The 16288-nt window shown below is 35.3% G+C and overlaps 1 protein-coding gene across 5 annotated transcripts in view; it reads left to right on the top strand.

Moving 5' to 3' along the window:
- Positions 1-15973, top strand: part of LOC110096809 — a 38738-nt gene extending 22765 nt beyond the window's left edge. For all 5 annotated transcript variants that reach the window (XM_028701310.1, XM_028701309.1, XM_020822913.2 and 2 more), the window contains 4 exons: positions 389-1612; positions 1706-1812; positions 14891-15208; positions 15322-15973. In XM_028701310.1, coding sequence (XP_028557143.1) covers positions 389-1612; positions 1706-1812; positions 14891-15208; positions 15322-15415 — 1743 coding nt within the window. In that variant the 3' untranslated portion in view covers positions 15416-15973. The remainder of the gene's footprint in view (positions 1-388; positions 1613-1705; positions 1813-14890; positions 15209-15321) is intronic.
- The last annotated feature ends 315 nt before the right edge of the window (positions 15974-16288 follow it).

Here is a 16288-nt window from a genome sequence, read left to right as displayed (position 1 = left end):
GCCCGCCCCCTGTTTTCTCCGCCTGGAGTAACAGTGGACCGGTCCAGCCGGCCCCTCCTGGGCCGGCGTAACAGAATACTCACTGTCCTGCTTACTAGACAGCTTTTCCCTTGCTGGCCAGAAAATTCCAGCTAAGAGCTTTGTTGTCTAGCTTTCTGGAAAGGCGTCACTTGCTGCCAGAAGCTCCGGTACATGAAATCTTCCTACCCGTTCTACATCACTTTCCCTTGGCACAAAAATTGAAATGCCAATTTGTACAAAATCCGCTCTGCCAAGAGACACCAATTAAGGATAGAAGTCTTTACTTTATTATGGAGTAAACTAATTTATAAAATAGTTTACTAGAGTCTAGCTAACTCACGAAGTTGATAATCAAATTTGTTTGCAGGTATTCATAGTCGAGTTCTCAGAGAATTTAAGATTGAGAAAGCATCTTATTTCTGTAAATGTTTTAACTGCTAATTCTGGGAAGCTCTGTGCATGTCGTTACACTCAAGCTCGGACATGTATTTTTCTAGAGCTTGTATTCGGTCATTTTATTCAATTAATCAGAAATGACCTGGACTATAGTAGGTTCCTTCATTCGTTATCTGGTTCAAGTGACATAGATAGAATGATCCCTGACATATCCTTGGATGCTTCTCTGAAATTAATCAGTAGCCCCTTTATGTTATCAGCTCCATTTATTCTTCAAGCACAACTTATTCTTTTAGCTTCTAGATGTGTTAGTACTCATCTTCCTATTGAAGGTAGAAAGTCAGATACTTCAGCAATCAGTTGTTACATCGACCCATTTGAAATTTCTGTCAAATTGTATTTGTCATACTTATCTACTTTGCAACTTGATGCTGTTATTTTGGGAGCTAATGGTAGATCAAATCATGGCGTCAAAGCGCTGTTCCCTTCAGGCTCAAGTATTCTTAAAATGACCTGGGGTAAATTCACTCATCAAGCTAATGACTTGGTTGATTTCTCCCATCTTTACTCTGAGGGTGTACTCTCTGGCACTAAATCAGACGTCATAGCATTTTCTGCTGCTTATATACGAGGGAATCACCCTTTAATAGATCAATTGTGTAAGGACGCTACCTGCTTGGTTGTAGATTACATGATTGAGAGCATTATTCCAATGAAAGTATGGAAGCAGAGACACCATCAAAATAGAGAGAGGATTCAACAAGAGGTATACTGTCTTGCAGCTGCAATGAAATTAATGAATTCATCACTTCTGCATACTATATGGCTTTTGAGACAAACTGAGTGTCATAATCAAATGAAAACATTAAGTGATAACTTAACCTGTAGGGTATATGAATGTCTCTCTCAATCTGCTAGTATTATTAGGGTCAGTGGGTGTGGAGCAGACCAGGAAGTTCAAAAATTTTTATGTGACATGTTGGGCGCTTATGGTGGACTGCATCAGGAGATAAAATTTATGTTGGCACATATTTCAAGCTTGTTGGTTTTCAGTTTTAAGAGAAAACTTGATTTTTTATGGAAGGGTTGCATTTCCATGATGCTGACATTAATGAATCTTATCCTATTCGAAGAGAGAAATCTTGGTTTGTCAAAAATATTTAAGCTCCTTCAAAGTCCAAGTATGGATTATGAGGTACCGTTGTTCCTAGCAAACTTTCATCTTCACTAACTTCAACTTTAGTCTTTCATATTGTTGTAGCAGCTAAAGTCTAGTAAATGTTTGCAGGGCCTGACTTATAGAAGTACCAGTGTGATAATAGCCAGAAACTTGGAAAAAACTCGAATGCTTTACTTAAAGAATGAAATTAGATATGTGCATTTTAAAGAAAACAGGTGTGTTTCTACCATTTTCCTATTTTGCGCATCTTTTAGATTTTATGTTTACTTTTCAATCTGACATTATAGGTCGTTTAACTTGGTAAAATCAAATATTTTGTTTATGGTTGATTGTTGTTGACTTTATTTTTTGGAATAGTTGAAGGAAAAAAATGGGTGAGGATATTCTGATCAAAATTTGCTCAGGAAGGCTTTTAAAACACTTTGATTTACCTTGACATGAATGCAATTTGAAAGTTATTTGATTAATCATATGGTACACTCATCTAAATGTAAATTGAAGGTTTTAAAATTCATCTTGATCAAATTCTGATCAGGATATCTTGCTTGGTACTTGACTTAAAATGGAAATTATTTGAGTCATTTATAACAACTGGTTTACTATAGTGCTTAAAATTATCTGAGGCAGCTTTTGGAATTAAAATATTCGCTTGTAATACTGTTCCTAGATTTTCAAAATGTTCAATCATGCTATTTTAAGCACTGCTCGTGTTACTAGGATGTTGAACATGGCTTTAAATATCAAATTCTTGATAGTCCATATGTAGCAGAGTCTGATAAAATACTAGCTTGATGGTGAAACTTGTTTAATGTTTCAGGGTATCCAAAAGTCATTTCAAGTTTCCATCTCTTCTAATTCTTTTGTGGGATGGGAGTTTAGTGGAGAAGGAGAATATTCCATTTTATGATGTTTTAGGGCTTCTGGTTATTGGATTCTTGTAGTGGATTTAGGTGGCAATGTGCATAACATTAGGACTAAATAAGGACGTGTTGACCTCTAACAGATAATCCAAAGAATAAAATAAATAAATGTCTCTGCCATAACTGCTCAAATCCCATGCATCCCTGTCGAAGCCCATTCTGCCGCTTGCTATAGTCCCATCTTATTGTAAACGGCGTTGAAAACGTCCATTCTTCGCGTGGGTAGCTTGCCTCGATGCCACCTTTGCCTTCGTCTTTAAAACGCGAACGAAACAGAGCCTTTGAGCTTTCACTTCTTCATTCGCATCTTCCTCAGAAAGCCGAACTCCCCAACCAAAATCCCGACTCCTCTCTTCCATTTGATGTCTATGTTGCACCGATATAGATACGGCGACACGGATACAACACGATACGGATACGGGACACGTAAATTCTTAAAAATATAGGATACGGGTATGGCACGGACACAACATTATAATCTATAAATCATACATAAAAATTAAGAAAACAATCAAAGCATAATATTTAAAATTAAAAATGAAAGCAATATCATTTGTAGCCTTGTAGCTTATAATATCAAAATAAAGTATTAAATGTCTAGTACAACAACAAAAGCATAAACATAAATTGTCTAGCAACATGAAGTTTCAACAATTCAATAGAAGGAATGATATGATTAACTTCTTCAGTGGTTTGTCTTTTCATCAAGTGAAAGATTAGCCATTTCTAGTATTCCCATATCATCAAGAGACTCAAATCCATCTCAGAAATGAGAGAACATCGCTCATAGCCGCGGAAGTATATATGACGCATTTTTTTATTTATTTTTTTGCTTTTCAATGGACACGTGTATCAGATACGTGTGTCCTTTTGAAATTAAATAGTATTTAAATTGGATACAACTTTGCTGTATTCGACACGTATTGATGTCGTATCGGAGGTGTATCCATGTATCAGTGTATCAGATACAATACATCTTCATAAATAGGTGTATTGGTTCAACAGAGTCGGACGTCCGCAAGCCTCCCGCTCCGACCTCAACATCCCACGACCCAACCTCCGTTCCCTTCGATCTTTAAGCTGCAAAACTGACGTCGACTTCAAACACTCGACCCTTACCTCCATTCAAACTCATCCAGCTAAAGACCTTCGCCTATTCCAATCTTATCCATAGCCAATCCCACGACCCTCTGCCCTAGCCGCCGACGTTCGAAACTCCTGCCGTAACAACCGAACTCCTCCTGCCCTAGATCTCACTTAGCGAAACCCCTCCACATGCCGAAGCTTTCTCCAACCTCAGCATCTCACGCCTCTATTCTAGCCGCAAGACTCACGAAGCCAATTCACTTCCTCTCTATAAACCGCATCCCACAATTTGCCTCTATCGTAGCTCAAACCGATCCAACTCCTAATAGAAGGTTTAATCCCTAAACTTGCTTGTTTTATTTAATTAACCTAGTTATTTATTCATTTATTAATATCATTATTATTGTTAAAATTATAACTAGTATTATTATTAGTTATAAGTATAACAATGATAATTACTATTATTGATGTTATTTATGTATTATTATTGTTATTATTTATTTATAAAAAAAAGAAGAAATATGGGGGAAGGAGAGAAGAAAAGAGTTTCAAAGAAATTTAAAAAAGAAGAAAGAAGAAAAAAAAAAGAGGAAGAAAAAGAAAAAAAAAAGAAGAGCAAAAAAGAAAAAAAAAAGAGAAAAAAAAAGAAAAAATGGGAGAAAATAAAAAAAAAGAAGAAAAAGAAAATGTCAAAAAAAAAGGAGGAAAAAGAAGTTTTGTATATTTTCGGTGCCGTCACATCGCCACCAACTTCTCGTCGCGTAGGTATAAGCTTATGAAACTCAAAAATCCCGTTCTTGGCATTTGTGTCGAGCTGGAGAACCCCCTATACGCGCTCTTGTAGCACGATAGGAGAAATCCGGTGCGACGTATACGGCGAGGTGGGTTATCCATATATTCGCTCTTGTAGTGTGGCGGGGACATCTCTAAGTACATGTACATGCTCTTGTAGCATGGCGGGGAAAGCCAATTACATTTTCAAATAGGTACTTTGAAGCCCCCATATGCGCTCTTGTAGCATAGTGGAATTGAAGATATATGGCCGCGGTGTCACCTGACACCTACCATACACGCTATTGTAGCGTGGTAGGATGGCCTAGTTTCCTATAGTTTCCCCTAAACGGGAGAAACGTCGGGAGACTGTTGAAATTCAGAGCAAATACGTGGGACTTGGATTGAATTGAATTTAAACTTACATGAATTACAAGGACTTGATTTGAACTTGCAATTTGGATCGCATGGAACATAATTCAAATGAAATAACAGAGAGTCGAACTCTAAATTAATAGTTGCACTATCAAATTGAAAATATAAATGCTAAAATAAAAATGTTTCAAATCATTCAAGCGAACATTAACAAATAAGCAAGAGGATTTGTAATGCACACAACAAGACCATATGTAAATAACTACAGGGACGTGTAATTTGATTGTAAACATACTACAAGTTGCCTACGAATGAGGGCAATTGGTGCCTAGCATTCACATAAGCTATGGAAGAAAACATAATAGTTCCCACAAGCAAACAACGAGAAATCTCAATGAGATATCAAGGGATCGTTTGGTTAAATAAAATATAAACATCAACAAACAAATTCACCACATGAGATGCAAGTTATCTTCAAAAGCAATGGAAGACTGGTGATGTGTGACATGACTCATACACAAGCGGTGAAAAATGAATGTTACGGAAGATGCATCGACATACTTGCAAGCAATGCTATGGAATCTCCAATAAATAATACAACTCATCCGCACACAAACGATGCTTGAATGTCCCTAACAACTAGCTGATATACAAGAAAAGATGAGTGCAATGTATACAATAGTGCGTTAATAAGCAAGATATAGAGATAATAGTAAGAGTGCGTAGATGGATACACCAACTTATTTGCATACGAAAAAGCCACAAGTAAATATGCACGGTATAACATTGGATGAATGCAAGTGTCCGCCGAGGGTTCACCTACGAACATTAAAAATCAAAGTGCAATGATGTGAAACATTCACAAATGATAGTAGTCTGCGTGAAATACCTACCTCAATCATATTCACAAATAATTAAAGGACTACACCTGCTTGCAGATCCATACAACAGCTTGTTTGTAGGTGCATGATTAGTGTAATGTATATCATTCATGAATAGAAAACAAGCAATATAACACCTTGCGACATATGTGGACATGCAATCAATCATATGAAATATTGTCATCAATGCTAGTCAACTCGCAAGCAAGAGCATGAACCTATTACAGACATGATGGTTCCACTTTCAATCAACTACCAGAAGACTTGTGAATGATTTTGGACGATAATGAAGATTAATTAACCTGTAGCATTCAAACAATTGTGAGCAAAGTTTCAATCAACAAGAGAGCTGCCATGTATACAACATCTAGCCTACAAGTGGAAGAGAGGTTTGTAGTGACTACAAGGGATATATAATGGATATTACAATGCCCCTTCAAATGGTGGCGATTACTTAGTAAGTGAAGATCATAGTTCTTTAAAGACACTAAGAGTGAATGTACAAAAGATATAATAACCCACTAGCCAATGCGCATAAAGAGGTTAGTGGCGGATACAACAACACCCTCCTGTCAAATATGCTAAGTGTTATTTGTAAGAAAATACGAAGACTTGTACTAGATATTAACATCTGCTAAAATATGGAAGACTTGTAGCAGATATAAACATCTGCTAGCAATAGAAAGGAGATTTATTAGTGCACAACAATCTATATGGAGAAAACAACAAGTAGTACACGACAGTCTACCTGTATGAAACATGCAAATAACCATAGCGCAACGCCACGCTATGCCACCGAACAGAAGGCACATATGAGCTTTCAAATAGAACACTGCATTCAAATGACAGTTGCTTACAAAACTGACTGATGTCAAACATTCCAAAATTGCCCTCACATACAATATGCATACGCGCGACACGGGCCCCAGTGAGCGTGTTATGGGTACACATATGACGTCTAGGGATACTGCGTGGGTCAAATGATAAATCCAAGTTCGAGTCCAATCCTTCTACGCGAGTGAATGAGATTGAGTTTTTTGTTGGCTTCAAGCCTTTGTCAGTGAATTTCATTGTTTATAGGCCTTGAAGGCCTAATATGAACGTTATAAAACATTTGTTTGATGGTTCAAGCCGTGTCGATGAGGTTTAATCAACAAAATTAAATGCCCATAAACACTCCGATGATGTACGTGTTGAACATAGATCATAACCAGAGGGGTCAATTCCAAATATTTTATATGCCTTTAAATGCCCATAAAATTTCAAAAACTCTTAGAAATTACTACAAGTCCAAATATTAAAAAAGAAAATTCATTCATCAACCACTTAAAGTAAAACATAACCATCATGCGCAATAGTTTGCCGAGGTGGACAAATATGAAAAATACTTTAGTTCACAAAGAGCTAATGTTTGGTCAAGAATATCTTTAGGATTCATTCTTGAAGCTGCATATCAAATACTATGTAGAAACGATTGTTCAATTCTTGAAGCTGCATATCAAATACTGTGTAGAAAATTTCAACCCGAAAATGATATAAATTTGTTATATCTTGAGCTCTGCGGCAAGGACGACCACGAGCAACCCATTTATCATCCATATGCGGAACATTTATTTTCTGCTGCTCACAAAATGAATTTACACTGTTGACGAAGTCAGCCCACTTATTATCTCTCATATCCTGCAATCTCATTTTACATCTTCGCATTAAAGACATAACATTTACAATATCTTATTCTCCTCGTTGCAAAGCTTGCGATAGTTCATTAGTGATACCAAGTATATCTTTCATTACCCTGATTTTTGGATGTAGAAGACTCGTCATGTCCTCGGAAAGCTAGTCTTTGTTTCAAATGAAATCTTATGCAATCAACAGAAGTATTTAGGCGGGTACGATATGCAATTGTAGCTTGATCTGATTGTTTTTGGAAAAGAAATCCAATATGTTGGCTTTGTCTCATTAGGTCTTCACAACTTTGTCTAGTATTATTATGCGTACTGTTATGACTTCCAATATGAAGATCAAATTTGTTTGTTTTTTTCCAATTTAAAAATACATTTTTATTGAATATCTCTTCCTCTTCGTTGCCTCTCCCGGATGTTATGAAAAGATAACAATATAGACAATATGCTTTGTCTTTACATATGCTATACTCTAGCCAATCAGAATATTTGTCTTTACCTCTGGCTCTCGGCAGTCTCACAATTTCGCTTATCCGGCTCTCCGCTCTCCTGGCCGAAGGGACGAATACACGCTCTCCGGGCTCGCAGTCTCACTGAGCGCTGGGCGTAGACGTGAAGTCGTAGCGGGGCCGAAGCGGGGCCGAAGCGAAAGAGCCGACGATAGGGAGAAAAGGAAGTCGCGGCACGCGTGGAAAGGAAGCCACGACATGCGTGGAGAGGAAGCCGCGGCACGCGTGGAGAGGAAGCCCGACCTAAATCAGATTTAAAAAAACCTGGTTAAACAGCTGAGTTAAGTATAGTTTTAATTTTTTAAAACAGTTTTTTTTAGGGGGGCACGTCCCCCCCTCTGTTAGCTAAGGTGAATTCAAAATTGTCATCTTTAACAAACATCCACCCTAGGCCTACATGGTACACTTGGACGACTGAACCCATGCTTGCCGGCAAGGATCCTTCTGTTAGGTTGGGTCGACTACCTTCTTTGACTAAGTAGACCAGGGACCATGATGGCCCGGGACAACAGAACCATGGGATCTTGATTGGGTCCACATCTATTCTCTCACAATCCGCTTTAAGTGCAAGATGGTGAAATTTCTAATTTTAAATATCAACTCTCAAATTTTTAGAAGGCACATTAGGTTGCAGATAAGACACTATTAGATATTTTTCCCTCATTTTGTGAGAGCTTTATAATATGGTCCCAGATTTTTCATAAGCACAAGCTTCTATAGTTAAATCCTCTTTTTTACTAGAGAAAATTTTCGATTAAGATTACTCATTAGATGCTAAGTGTTTGGCAAATAGTAGCAATAAATTTGGTTTATAGTTGAGAAATTTATCATCATAAACTTAAAGTTGATGGTGGGGGAAATGACGATCAACCTGATCATGATCACAAAATTTCGTTGTCCTAGGCTATCATGGACCCTATTTTATTTAGCAAAAGAGATAGTCACCTTAAACTGATCGAATGAATCTTGTTGATGACCATTGGTTGTGTCATCAAGGGTACTTTGAATTTAAGCAAATCTTAGCTCACATAAGGCCTTAAGCCCTACAATTTTACTATATGATTCATAAATTTAAATGTTTTTAAACTATTGTGGAACCTATGTGATTTGGTTTTGACTGTAATTTAATTGTCATTTTATGATGAAATCACTATGTTGGAGTGCACTAGTTATAATCGTTTCTTTGTGGTGTCATTTGACATGAAAAATATCAATTATAAGGCACATCATGTCCTTAATAGTGTAAGATCACTTGAGAGTGAATATAGTGATACGCTTGATAAAATATTGACTCTTTGAGGGTTGCTTTTAAATTTTCCACCCCTATCAAATTATTGCGTATGGTGGATGAATTTTAACTTATGTGTTTAGTCGATAGATTTTTCTTGAATGTTTTTTTTAATTGAATTTTTATATTTTTGTCTCGGTGTGGCTTAGAAATGATCATTATTGTTTATAATCGTTTACTTGTTGTGTCATTTGACATCAAAATTATCAATTATAAGGCACTTCATGTCCTTAATAGTGTAAGATCACTTGAGAGTGAATATAGTGATATGATTGATAAAATATTGATTCTTTAAGGGTTTCTCTTAAATTTTACACCCCTATCAAATTGGATTCCATCACTAATTATTTTTACTATTAGGAGCTTTTCCCTTTGATACTCCAAGCACATCTTTTGTAATTTTCATAATATCACTAGCCACTTTTTCCCACATAACATTAGCATCCTAATGCACAGACAAAATCTTAACATCTAAAATCTTACTCTCAAAAATATTTTTGTTAATATTCTTTAAATGCTTCCATCTAATCCTAGAAAAATGTTTTAATTTATTTTTTATTTTATGCCCCTTTATCTTAAAGTTTAAAACTAATTCTTTAAATGCCCCCAACTATTTTTTATTTTTTATTTTGCTTTAAGTTATAAATAATTAAAATTTATTTTTAAATATTTTAATTTTTAATAGATATTGAGCTTTAGAATTTTAACGAAATTTAAATATTAACCCCTCTAGTTGATATTAACTCTCAACACGATCATCATCAGGGTGACAAAGATGCCACTTTAAAATATATGTATTTTGTTGATGTGTGGAAGCATTTAAAAGATATAGTCCCCTATGATTGATATTTCCTTTGAACAAGGTCATCATCGGGGTGATGTAGATGTCATTTTAAAAATATTTGTATTTTGTAGGAAGATAGAGACATTTAAAAGGCCGAGTCCCCTCCGATTAAGATTAAATTTCAACACCTCCATCATCGGGAGGACATTAAATTCATTTTTAAGGATTTGTATTTTCAATGAGGTTCAGAGGTATTTAGAAGGGTAGAGCCTTCGCCGGTTGAGATTAACTTTTCATCACGATCATCATTGAGGATTTAAATAATTTGTTATTTGAATTTGCTCAACTTTGTTTTACCGCTAACAGAGAGTCTGGTTTAGTTATTGACCTCATGCGTTATCATTATGAATGCTAATACCCGAGAGTTTAAAATTCTATGATGCATTTCATTTAAAGAGCCTTTGAAGGCCTAATGTGAACTTTAAAGTTAAATATCCCGGTACATTTGTGATTAGGTGTTCGCTTGTTAATTTAATTCATGTCAACTCCAATTATTTGCAGGAGGACTAAACATAAAAACTTGAAATATGCAACATTGTTCGACCTTTGGATTTAGGAATCATATGTGAATGACAGAGCACATACAAGTATTCAATTTGAAAGTAGGATTTTGAAATAACATGCTTTTTATCCCACGTAGCATTCTTAGATATTAGCATTTGAAAGTTTAGTACATTTGCCAGAGCGCCTATGACGAGTTGAATTTTTTTTTAAATTAATGTGTAAATTTTTCAATGCATTCACATGATCCACTTGCATACATTTTGACGCATTTGCATAATGTTTTCACATGCTTTTTAATGTAGTGCACATCATTGGGTTGTTACTTGCCTCTCAATGTAGTGACTCACTTCACAAGGCGATAGCACTCTTGGGATTATCGCTTGCTTCCCAAGGTTGTTACATGCTCCTACAATGTTAGCACACTTCTCAATTCATAACTTTTAAGTTTAGGGAATTATATTTTAATGCATGAGAGAGAACTTTAAAATATTTAAATATGATCATATGCACAATTGATTGTGGTTGGAAATGTACGCAAATTTTTTTTAGGATTCAAAATACACTTTCTATCTGCTTGAACGAGTATTACGGATTCAGTAGCATGAATTGAAGGCGAGTTATGTTTTAGTTGTAGTATAGAAGAGATGTTTAGTTTATTTTTGTCTCATTCAAGTTATCATATCATTCAACATATAGCTTGTAGGAGATTTTGTTCAATAAACACTAGAAGATCGTACACTTGCTTGTAAGTGAGCTATATTGTTTGTTACGAATCCCCTATTGTCTCCTGTAGGCAGACTGATTTGTTTAATATGAACCCCTTCTTACCTATAGGCTAGTTGTTGTGTGCACTACAAATTTCCTGCTCTTGCTCATAGGTGAATTGTATTACGCATTAAAAATCTCCTATTGTCTATAGGCAGGTTGCATTCATTGAAATTTCCTTGTTATGAATGGTAATTTGAGAAATTTGTAGTTTGGGAAACTAACATTTATTATTACTTATAATTGAATTTGAAGTGTATGACAACACCTAAGTTGTCATTCTTATTTTATTTTATTTTATTTTAACTAAATAAGAGTACACATTTTCGATATCTTAGGTCTATTGTTCAGAGTGATGGTGAAATTGATGGGGGCATTATTAGTAGAATTCAAGTTGGATGGTTGAAGAGGAAGATTGCATCGGGCCAATGTTTAAAATTGCGTATACGGGTATTGAGGTGTTTTTCATTCGTGAGGCGAGGCGTAAGCCTCAAAATCAAAAGATTGCGTAAACATAAAATGATAACATTTTTATATACTAATGAGTGAATAATATAAAACATAAAAAAACAGAAGATATGAAGTGAAATCAAAATATCCCAATAATAAGACAACATGAAATATAATTCAACTAAAAATTCTATCTTTCCCAAATTTCAATATTCTTTTCATTAACATATAATTCTAATTTCCAAAAATAAATAGCAATGACATATCACATAAGAACTCATAAGTCATCGACATTGTCATCACTAAGGTTTCTTCATTTGAATCATCATTACGATGAACTGCTCTATCCCCTTCCTCCTCTCCTATAGAGTCCAATGTCGAGCATTTACTTCAAGATTTATGTAAGTTTAAATATATATAGCGTGAGGCGTAAGCCTCAAGCCAGTGAGGCAAGGCGGGCCTCAACCAAGTTGAGGCGCAAGCCTCATAAAAAAACTCGAGGCGTTTTTTATTGGAATTGCGCAAAGGCAGGCCTCAAGGCGAACCTCATATTGCGCAATTTTAAACCATGCATCGGGCTTATTTGTTATAGAAAAGTTCCCTTCAAACTTAAGGGAAAATTCTATAAGATGGTGGTTATATGTGCAATACTTTATAGTGCAGAATGTTGGCCATTAAAAGACAAGCATAATATGAAGTGTTACAGAGATGAGGATGCTCAGGTGGATGAGTGGCTTTACTCTTAGAGACATGACATGAAATGAGCATATACATGAAAAGATTGGAGTAGCTCCAGAGGAAGATAAGATTAGAGAGAGTTGTCTTAGATAGTTTGTCTCATAAAACGGTGATCTTCCGATGACCCGGCTAGGAGAGTAGATGTATTAGATTTAACTTATGTTAAGAAAGGTTGAGGTAGACCTAAAAAGACTTGATTTGAAAATATTAGAAATGATCTTTCTTTATTAGATTTAAATGAGATTTTAACTCTTAGCAGGACATAATAGAGAAAAAAAAGATTTCATGTAGCCAACCCCACATAGTGGGATAATGGCTTGATGTTGTAGTTATTGTTGTTATTTTAACTAAATAAACAAGTGAGATATAAAATGCTAAAATTCAAGATTAATAAGCAATTTTTTTATTTAAAAAATCAATATAAAGTGGAAATTTTTTTTGAGTAAACAATAAGACAATTTCAATGACCAGTAGCTATCAATGTTATTTGATTAGATTTTACACTATAATTTCAACCAATGAATAATAGACCTATAAATTTATCGAAGGTACCAAATCATTATCTATCACATGTTCATCAATTGAGCACAAATAATGAAAATCACTAATAAAAATAAGTAACGGTGAAGTAAAATAAGAATCAAGATAAATATGGTGCATAAATCAATTTTTATATGGCTTGGCAATAACGCTCATGGCCACGCTTTGAGCCCTCTAATCCAATGTTAACTATTCTCTCTTTCGCCCAACACCCCTCTAACCCAATGTTAACTATTCTCTCTTTCGCCCAACACCGGACAGAGAAGCGTCTCTCCTTGTAGGGTAATGAGGAAACCCTATCCTCTCTAGTCCACAGGCATCCCAAAAAGAACACCATAACAAACTGTTGAGATCCCATAGACATTTACACTCTTAAGTACAACAAGCCAACAAAATTCAACTGGAGGATTAAGATGAAAGAGAGGGAAAAAAACTCACTAGTGCACTCTCACAATGAGATCTCATCTTTTAGGGTTTTCAAATCAAAGCAAATATATCTCTCTTAAAAGCAAAACCCCTCTTTATTCCTCTTAGAAGATGTTTTCTTTTAGGGTTTTCAACTCTCTCGCGACTTAAAATTTGTAAATAAGTATTTATATCAAATGTTTATAAATCAAATCCTAAAACGAGTTATTTATACATATAGTATGATGCACCCATCTTATAGTACGATTAGTACAACATAGTAAAATAGCATTATTTTTTATCGTTATATACAATATGTGCAATATGTGCAGTATGATTAGTTCAATCATATACTCATTAATGAGCCCATTAATTATCATGACTTAATTAGATTAAATTACATAATTTTGCAGTATGTATAATGTAGCTCTTAAGTTTGTGGTCAACATAATTTTGCTTACAATAAATTTTTCAATGCTACTACTAGAAATCACTTTTGAAGTGATGCATGGGTCTCAACCAATGAATACTATAGATATCATACCATTACTGGTATATGCATACAATGATTTTATAGCTTCATTTGTTGTGGGTGGGCATAAGATTTATTATGATATCAAACAACAAATTGATTTGCGAAGTGAAATCTATAAAACTATGGTGGATCTTCATAGTGGTCCTTAATGTTTTGTGCTAATATATTTTGAAAACCCTATGCTATCAGATGAGCTTAATAGTCCATTGGATAGATGTTATTTTGTCCAATGGACGAGTAATCCACCACCATATGGCTCATGGGTGACCCGGATAAGCTTCAAGATATCATCCCTGATCTTCTGGATGACCACTTTGAGCATAATTCTCTAGAAGAGAGTTCTTGATACTCTAGGGGAGTTGATTACAATCATCAGATCTGTAAACAACATGATTAATTATATATTTCATTGCTTAATTTAGCATTTTGTATCAAGGTAATAATTAGAATTTGTTTTAATAGGTTTTTTTCTTGTTATTTTTTAATTAGGACTTATTCTTGTCATAATTTTTGTCACTTTATTTTCTTGCAACAATAGGGAGTTAGGACCTTTAACTATGGCTTCGTTTGGGATGACTTTTTTACTGTTTTTTAAAGCGGCTTCCCGTCCCTCCCTCCTGCCCTCCTATAGTGAAGAACATTGCACTAGTCAAAAATTCGCCTAAAAGCCATTTATCTGAAAACTATATGTTCTTAGTTCCAATCCTTGATTGCTACTAGTGGATTGAAAGGACCGAGTCCAATTGAGCAGAAGAATATTAAATTATAAATTTTCTCCATCTAAATTGCTGTAAGAGACATTCCTGAATGGTTAATCCGAGAATACCTTCGCACCTGTACATGCATGCTTGAATTTACAGTAAATTATGTAATGAAGAGGACAATTCATCCCTTTTGTGCTATACTACCTACTCTAATGAGCTGCAAAATGATCAAACGTGCAATTTTTCATAATTTCAAAACATATTTCCAATCTACTTCCATAATATGTTTTCTGCAGCACTGATTCTAGCAAGAGAAGTGAAGAAGACCAGCAATCAAGGACCTGCACTGTGGATGGCATGGATCACAGTGAAACCCAAGGAAAAACAAGCAATGGTGAGAGGTTTATCGAATGCGATCCAAGCTATCACAGAAATCCTTCCGAATGGGAAGATTTAGTTGACTTCATCGAGTGTAGCCCGGGGAAGGATTACAGTTCCTGGTTGAAAAATCGAAACAAGTTTAACAAGTGGAAACAAGAAAAAAGTGCTATTTTTAAGAGTCAGAAGAAGAAGAAAAGAACCTACATAAAAAAGTTTTATAATTTAAGATCAAGGTAAATGACTTCTATGTCTCTAACAAATGGTTTCTAAAAGTTCTTTTGGAGGAGGCCAGTCCAAGCCATATGCTTATTCTCATGTAATTGGAATTTTCTTGTGTTCTTTGTAGGGTTGATGCCAGTGAGAGTAATGAAGTAAAATCCCAAGACCAGCGATCAAGAAAGTCTTGTGGCAGAAGGCATCAAGGACAGAGGGGTGCATGAAACAATGCTTGTGAAACATATTACTGCATCTTAAATCATTTGTTTGCGGGGCGGAACCAATCTTAATTTTCAGGGGAGGGCAAAGTTACAAGTAAAAGTATAGATATTTTTTTTTAATAAATAACTTTACAACCAAAATTTGTTTCGGGGGTGCTATCCCTTGGCCCTAGTTCATTTCCTTGATTGTTTGCTCGCTTGACATATATGTAGGGGTCCAAGGGGGCAGTGCCCCCTTGCGGGGTTCGACCTGTCTAGTCATATCGCGGGTTCAAGAGGCAGGGCCCCTGTGGGGGTTTCCGGGGGCAGCACCCCCGGAATAAATTTTGATTGTAAGGATTTTTTTTTCTATTATTTATCTTTGTAAGGATATTTCTCTTTTGATTTTTAGTTGTATGAATATTTTTGGCATTTTTTTTAATAAAGTGTGGTTGTAAGGAGTCACGAATGCATTTTTACGGAAACAAAGAGAGGGGAGGTGGAGCACATGGAGTTTGGTTGAGAAAGAATATATATGAAATATTTTTTTGTGTTAAGAAATAGAGTTTGGTTGTAAATGAATTATTATATTTTGGAGTGAAAAATGAGTTTTTCAGTTGGAGGTTTTATAATTGATGCTTTAGGCGATATTGGGGTGGTTCTTAGGAAGAGCTTGCGTTGGTGTGAAGACGGCTAAGCCTTCATTTGGGATTTTTTTTCTGTTTTATAGCACAAAAATTATTCTAAAAAAAAATTTGTACTAAAAAATTATTTTAGGAAATAGTGAAAAAGTTGTCTCAATTGAGCCTAAGTTGTTGGCCGCTAAAGAATTTTTTTAGAGTTATTTAATTGGTAGGCTTTTATGAAAAATGTCATGATTATAATGGAATGGATAAA

The sequence above is a fragment of the Dendrobium catenatum genome, unplaced genomic scaffold (genome assembly GCF_001605985.2).
Source record: "Dendrobium catenatum unplaced genomic scaffold, ASM160598v2 fragScaff_scaffold_1676, whole genome shotgun sequence".
Lineage (NCBI taxonomy): Eukaryota > Viridiplantae > Streptophyta > Magnoliopsida > Asparagales > Orchidaceae > Dendrobium > Dendrobium catenatum.
The sequence above is the reverse complement of the archived record's forward strand: the minus strand, read 5'-3'. Positions and strand labels throughout refer to the sequence as shown.